General features: G+C 56.4%; 1 protein-coding gene across 1 annotated transcript; it reads right to left on the reverse strand.

The window, feature by feature from the left end:
• Positions 1-2,364: 2,364 nt before the first annotated feature.
• On the reverse strand, positions 2,365-5,368 carry LOC131402810 (ral guanine nucleotide dissociation stimulator-like). The gene is made up of 4 exons (XM_058537341.1): positions 5,221-5,368; positions 4,668-4,737; positions 3,090-3,158; positions 2,365-2,670 (listed from the first exon to the last, which is right to left on the reverse strand). The coding sequence occupies exons 2-4, from the start codon at positions 4,707-4,709 to the stop codon at positions 2,488-2,490; spliced, it is 294 nt and encodes a 97-aa protein (XP_058393324.1). The 5' UTR covers positions 4,710-4,737; positions 5,221-5,368; the 3' UTR covers positions 2,365-2,487.
• Positions 5,369-6,846: the final 1,478 nt, after the last annotated feature.

The following is a 6,846-nucleotide window of genomic DNA, read 5'->3' on the forward strand; positions in this document are numbered from 1 at the left end:
CTAGGCGAAGGGTGAATAGGGAGCCCTAGAGACGGCCTGATGGGGATGTCCTGTGGGGCCTTAGTCCATCTGCACATGGTCTTCCTCTGTCCTTGTCCGTTACACATGCAAACTTTTATCTTTTTACATTTTTTTTCTCATTTAGTGTTGACGCAAATCCAGAGACTGGTAAGAAAATGGCAAGTTCCAATATCTGATCAAAGAAACCTCAACAAGAGAAGCAAAAAACATTCCTTCTTCCTGGAAAGCTGTAGAAAGACAGCCACTGTCCTGGGGAAGGACATGGTCCTGGTAGGTGCTATTTGAAAGACACCCACATTTCAGTGGTTATTGCTCTGCTTGGGAAAGTCCCTCCAACCTCTAAATCCAGGGAGATCTGAGGGGCTGTCTCTGCTCCTGGCCCAGGTGACCCACACAGAAATGCACCTGTCCTCTGAGGAAGGGAGACTTGAGGGTTTCATTCAGTAGCCAGGGAGGAGGTTGGCCCTCATCCCTTCTGCCACATACAATAAGCTGTGACCAAACACAAGTTCTTAATTCAAGGAGGAAAGTGAGATTCTGTGTCTCATTTACATGAGCATAAGAAGTGAAAGAACCACACCACAACACCCAGGCTGTGACAGAAACAGGATATAATGTAAGAGTCAAATCTACCATTTACTAGTAAAGAAATAATATCACTCCTCCCCAATGGGTTAACAGTCGCTGGGGTGCAGATTTCAGGGAGTTGGAGGGGGTGGTGCCCTCCCTCTGGGGCTTTAGGGGAAACCAGGGAAAGTCTTAGGATGTCCTCGTTCACTCAGGGTGGGAAGAGCTGACCCAGTACACCCCGAGGGCGCCAGTGTCCCTGCTGGTCAGGAGGAGCTGCATTTGAGGTCTCCAGAGTGTGACGGCTCATCGCCAAATGCATGGCGGCTGAAGAGAAGAAACAGACTATTTTGGGGTACCTCCCCGAGATTCATGGCACACCTCCCTGCCCCCCTGCACTCTGATCCAAACCCTGTGCCGTGTGCTGAGGCCATCAACAGCATCCCGTTTGTCCCTGATGCAGGAGGCATCATTTAGCATCACCCATTTCAGAGGATGCAACTGAATCCCAGAGAGGAGAGGGGAGCGGCCCGTCCCAGGCCTGGTCAGCAGTGGAGCTGGGATCCAGGCCCATGCTTAGCCTGAAGCTGTACTGAGCCCCTGGATTCAGTCGCTGCTGGTCCCAACACTCACTCGGCCCTAAGCTGGATGATGTCCGGTTCCTCTTTCTCTTGAAGAGCCGCATTTTACTCGCCTTCTGGTGTGCAGGCTCCAGCTGGCAGGAGACCCAGTAGCTACAGGACAGAGTGGACCTGTGAGCTACCAGGAGCCACACCTCAGGTGCCCCTCCCAGAGCCTGCCAGCAGCTGAGTCCCAGTGCCCCATGGGTCACCACGCTACGAGTTCTGAGGCTGATTAGCGAGCCAGGCCACAGGCTCTGGAGCTGGCCATCAGAGAGAGTCTACCCTGCCCTCACCCACCTCCTGTCCCCCCCACCTCTCATGGACACTGATGGGCTCCATGGCCTGGAACCAGGCCCCAAATCGCTCTTCTCGCTGCAGGTCATACGCATTTGCAGCCTGCTGGAGCAGCTGGATCCTCCTGATGACTTTGAATTTCTGGGAGGAAGGACAGGATTCAGACAGGGCTTGGGTGGGGAACCCTGCCAGGGACTTGTGGGGAGTGAGGATCTGGTCTGGGGTCTGTGCTCACTCGGGAACCCTCTTTCCTTCCCACTCCATTCAGGACTTGCCTGTTCTCACAGTTGGCTTGAATTAGTTCCTCATCCAGGAAGATGTCCTTGATGCCAGCCCCCCCTACACTCACCAACGTGATGGGATTCCCAGCTTTGTGGATCTGACCCAAGGGATGAGGCCAGAGAATGTCTTGCTAGGGGAGCTCTGTGATATCCACTTCCCCACCCTCCCCACCCCTGCTCACCTCACATCCTTTCTGGAAGTTGGCCTGATTTCCCTGGAAGGGAGACAGCCAATGTCCATCAGAAACAGCCCCCTAAGCCCATAACTAACCCCCATCCCACCCCTTCTCAGGCTGCATGAACGTCAGGGCCCAGCAGAGGGCAGACCTTCCACAAAGAGAACTTGACACTGGGCCAGGCTCTGGGCTCCAGAGCAGGAGGGACAGGGGAGCTGAGGCCAGAGACCTTATGTAGCACACCCTCTCTGATGACAGATGGGGAGACTGGGGCCTCAGGGAGGAAGGGACAGCTGGACCACAGAAGTTCTTCCTCACTTGCAGGGGCTGATGACACTCCCCCAGGGGCAGGGCCTGAGGGGGAGGCTGAGTACAGCTCAGACACAGCCTCCTGCAGCTCTGCAGACAGGCAGCTCTGAGCTTCACCAGCCCAGGGAGCCTGGTGGGGGGCTTACGTGGGCCGTCTATTCATGCATTGCTAAGATGGGCCTGACTCTCCAGCTCCCAGGGGTGGCCATGGGGCTCTCATGAGAGAAGGTTTGTCAGGTACTGAGAGCTCAGGGCCCAGTGCAGGGCTATCGCCTCCCAAACCTCAGGATACTTCTCCCTGGCCCCACCTCCAGGCTCACTCACTTCCAGATCATCCTCCATCCCAATGTCCAGCAGCTTCAGGTGATAGAGGAACGTGCCCAGGAAGGGGACGACACCCTGTGAAATCAGGGTGGGAGTGGTGAGATGAGTCCCACATCTCAGGTGTCCCCATTGACCCTCCCCCAAATCCCTTCACCCCAGCCTCCTGCCCACCACAGACTCCCACAGAGAGCAGCCTAGGACCCTCAGCGGCCTCCCCTCAGTTGCCCCCTCCAGGACCACCCAACTTCCCCAGTCACCTCCTAGGGGCGGCTTTTGTCAAATCCCAGAGTATGTGCTCCCTGCCCCTCCCCTCTCTATTTCATCCAGGGCCCAGCCCTCCCAGGCCTCCTCCTGGTCACTTCCAGGGCAGGCATAGCAGGCTCTGGGGCTCCAGGAGCTGGGCTGGAGGAGGAGGGACCCCTCTCTTAGGGAGGCCTCAAGCCGTGAGGAGAGAGACCTCCTCCTCTGACACCCTCCCCCTCAGGCCCCCTCACCTGCTGCTGCTGTCTCTCCTGGGCTCCCTGGGGATCCATCTCTAAGGTGGCCCACACAGAGGTCACGTCCTCCAGGGTCAAGGACAGGCTCAGGGAGGCCATGCTCTCTTCCCCGTGTCTCCCAGGCCCCTGATCCTGGACCTCGGACATCTGGTGTCTATGGCTGCTCCCATTCCAGAGTGCTCTGATTCTAGATCACTCGCATTTCCAACACTCCCTCCTCTGCTCCCTCAGGCCTGCCCAGGCCCCTAAGCCTCTCTCCTTATCAGGAAAGTGTGAGGAGGACTCCCAGGCCTCCCAGGGTCCCCTGAGGACTCAGTGTCATCTGACTGTCACCAGTACTCTCCCCTCCCCCCTCAAGGAGGAGGAGCGCAAATCTCCTGCACATTCCTCTCCCCCTTGTACCTCATCACCCTTGTGAGGCCTGCACCACAGATCATCTCCCTCCATTTCCCAGATGAGGAGACCGAGGCCCACAGAGGGGCAGTGACTTGCTCAGGGGCCCACAGAGGAGACCGTCCCCACCTCCCAGCCAAAGGGCCTGGCCCCTGGCCTTCACTCCTCCTCCAGACACACCTCTGACCAAGGTCCTGTTCTCCTGACTCTCGGGGTGTGTTGAGGCCCTCAGTCAGCCTGAGCCATGGATCGGGTGGCACAAGGTGTCTCGGAGTCTTATCCAAGTGGATTCTGTGTTTTCCAGCCCCCTGAGATTCTCTGACACCAGGCTGGACCTGAGGCCATGCCAAAGGCCTCAGCTCCCTAGAATCCCCTCAGGATGAACCCTGCACAGAACTCCTCCAAGGGGGAAGGGGACCCCTTTGTGCCACATCTGAGTGACAGTGGAGGGGGTGACCATGGCGCTGTGTAATGGTGACATTTGCATCCTTTTTCACTTGGAAACTTCTAATGTCCTGTCAGGAAGGTCCATTAAGGATCTGTAGGTTCCCCGATAATTCTCATTGCCATCTGGGGTGTATCTTTGTCAACAAGCCACCGGGCGAGACTCACTGGTTTGTCAGCAGAGACCACTATAGGGCTAGATCACACAGTCCCAGAGAGCACACAGTTCTGTCCCAGATCCACCATTTGGCCCAAGGCTGGGCAGCCCCTGTGTCCACAAGACCTGTGTGACCTCACAGTGCCCATCCCTGGGGCAGGCAGAGTGCCCTCCCCTGCGACGTGCAGTGAAGACAGAAGGAGCAGCAGGGGCCTGGCTTCCTGAGGACAGGCTGGGCTGCTTTAGGAAGAAAGGAACCCCCACCCACTCCATCCACCCACCAGCCTGGAGGAAGAGGGCCAGCTGATGGGTCCGCATGGAAGCCAGAGACCTGCTCATTCTGCCAGCTCCTCACCTCCTGGAACAGTCCAGGCGACACCTCTGTATCCCGTGACCAAGGCGTCCTGCCCCAAACAGTCCCCACCAGCCCCTGCAGATCATACCCCCTGCTTCCTGTCAAGCTGGACAAGACAGACCGTTATTTCTCATGGAACCTTAAATGAAAAACTTCCCAAAGCACATCCTGCCTGGTCTCTCCCTCCCTCACCTCCCCTCCTTCCAGATCTCCAGCCTCCACTCACCTCCTTGAGCAGCTTCCTGCTCTCCCGCTGGCTAGTTTTCATCAACTTTTTAAGTTTTGTCCAGTTCTTCCTGAGGAGGGAAAAAAGGAAAGAAACACTATGGAGTGGTTTGAGGGTAAATTCCTTTTGTTTGAAAACCCAGAAGATCCAGACAGCCTGGATGAGCGTTTTCACTGTGTCCTCTGAGCCCTGAGGTGTCTGGGACTGGGGAGGGGGCTCTCCTATTGTCACCTGGGGCCTCCATTCTCTTATCTTCTCAGCAGATGTGTTTTAAACAGTCTTAATTTCATGTGGACAGAGAGTTCTGTTGTTGAAAATACTTGAAAACCTTCAATTTGGCTCAAGCCAGGATCTGTCACTTAGGGAAACTGATTCCTGAAGCAGAACCACTGGCCTAAGTTTTCAGAAAGACTCCAAGCCTTCCAACCATGTCAGACTCTATCGCCAGGGTTTGCTGTCTCCCAGGAGGTCCCAACTGACTGAAGGGCAATGCCAGCCCTGTGCGGGGTCTGGTCCACCCAGGTGGTACAAGCATGGAGAGAGGCCTACCCACCTGGACACCCATCTCCATGTCTCTTTTAAATGCTGAATGGAGGGGCCCTGCAGAGCCCAGAGGATCACATGGAGTGAGAAAAAGTTCCTCAGGCCTTGGCATTCCTGGGGAAGGGAAGAGAATGAGCTGTGAGAGGGAGCTGGAGCCCTGCTTCCTCTGGCTTCTGTCGCCTCATTGACGTCTCTTGTCCTGGAGGAAACAGCGGCTCAGGGAACCCAGGAAAGGCACAGCTGGAACCTGATGAGGAATACTTCCAGGAGGAGGATTTTAGCTCAAGCCAAGGAAGGAGCCCAGGAAGGGGTGAGCTTCCCACCACTGGGACCAGGAGTCAGGTCATCGAGGCACTGGCAGGAGGGGCCTAAGGATTGTGCAAGTGCTCAGAACACAGACTTCAAACACGAGAGCTGAGAAAGGAGAAGGGGCAGTTCCCCCGACTCCAGAGAGGGGCTCTCAGGGCCTCCCACATCTTACCTTGGTTACCTGGATTCAGAGCTCCACCACCCTGGCCCTGTCCTGGACCATCATGCTCGGGTCCCCAATGCAGGTGGTGACGACACATTCGACCATTCTGTTAAAGTGGGTCGTGTTGGCATGGATGGTGGGTGCCAGGTGTTCATTGCCCCTGTTGTCACACTGGGACCAGATGGAGTCCAGGAAGTCGTGGGGCATCACTTTCTTGAAGAGCTCCTGGGGAGGACAGGGCATGTCACCCAGCCCTGGCACAGCCCAGCTCAGCGTCCGCAGCCCCCAGTCTCAGGCTGAGTCAGAGGTGAGAGCCTGAGTTCAGGAAGCTGATAATGCGGCCTGAGGCTTGTGTGAGTCCCTGGGTGTTGCCTGTGTCCCCTGAGGACACCCAGAACAGGATGACCTAGGACATGATACTGTGGCACAGGGAAGTGGCATTTGCTCGCTGCACAGTCTCACTTCCTCCAAGCACCAGAACTCGGCTCCTGCTTGACCGTCTCTAGGGGCATCTCCCACCCATTCTGACCATCCTAGGGTCTGTTGCCTCTTTCAGTGGCACATTTCCACAAGGCAGCAACAACCACGGGCTTTGTTTTTCTGCCTTGTAGTCATGTACACATGAGGTGCTTAATTAGTGCTGAGGCTGTTGAGGCTTCCTGGGCAAATGAGTGAACTACCCAGGACAAGACAGCACTTCAGTGTGCTCCGCTCCACCAAAGCGCAGACTCTGCCCAACGTCCTCTCTGCTCCACCTCGTCCATCTGCACAGCCAGTCTGCATGGCAGCTGCTCTCAGTGTCCATCTCTACTGTCCACATGAGGACAGCAAAAGCTTGGGAATTAAGAAGTCTGCTCAGGTCACATGAGGGTAAGCAGGGAAGCTGGACCGAGATCATGGGATTCTGGATCAGGAAATGGCAGGTGTGGGGCAGCTCAAGGCACAGCAAAGGCCGACCCCACCTGCCCTGAGAGCCCCGCTGCTCACCACATCCATCAGTGTCCACTGCTCTGCCACAAGCCGGGGAGGGAACTCCAAGAAGTCAGGCTTCTCCTCCCTCAGCAGGTTCTTGCTGGTCACATCCCAGGGGCAGGCGGGCTCTGGGGCTGGATCTGGCTCTGCTGTTATCTCTCCAGGTGGAGTGAGGATTCTCCCTGGAGCCAA

Source organism: Diceros bicornis, unplaced genomic scaffold (assembly GCF_020826845.1).
Source record: "Diceros bicornis minor isolate mBicDic1 unplaced genomic scaffold, mDicBic1.mat.cur scaffold_275_ctg1, whole genome shotgun sequence".
In the NCBI taxonomy this organism is placed as follows: domain Eukaryota; kingdom Metazoa; phylum Chordata; class Mammalia; order Perissodactyla; family Rhinocerotidae; genus Diceros; species Diceros bicornis.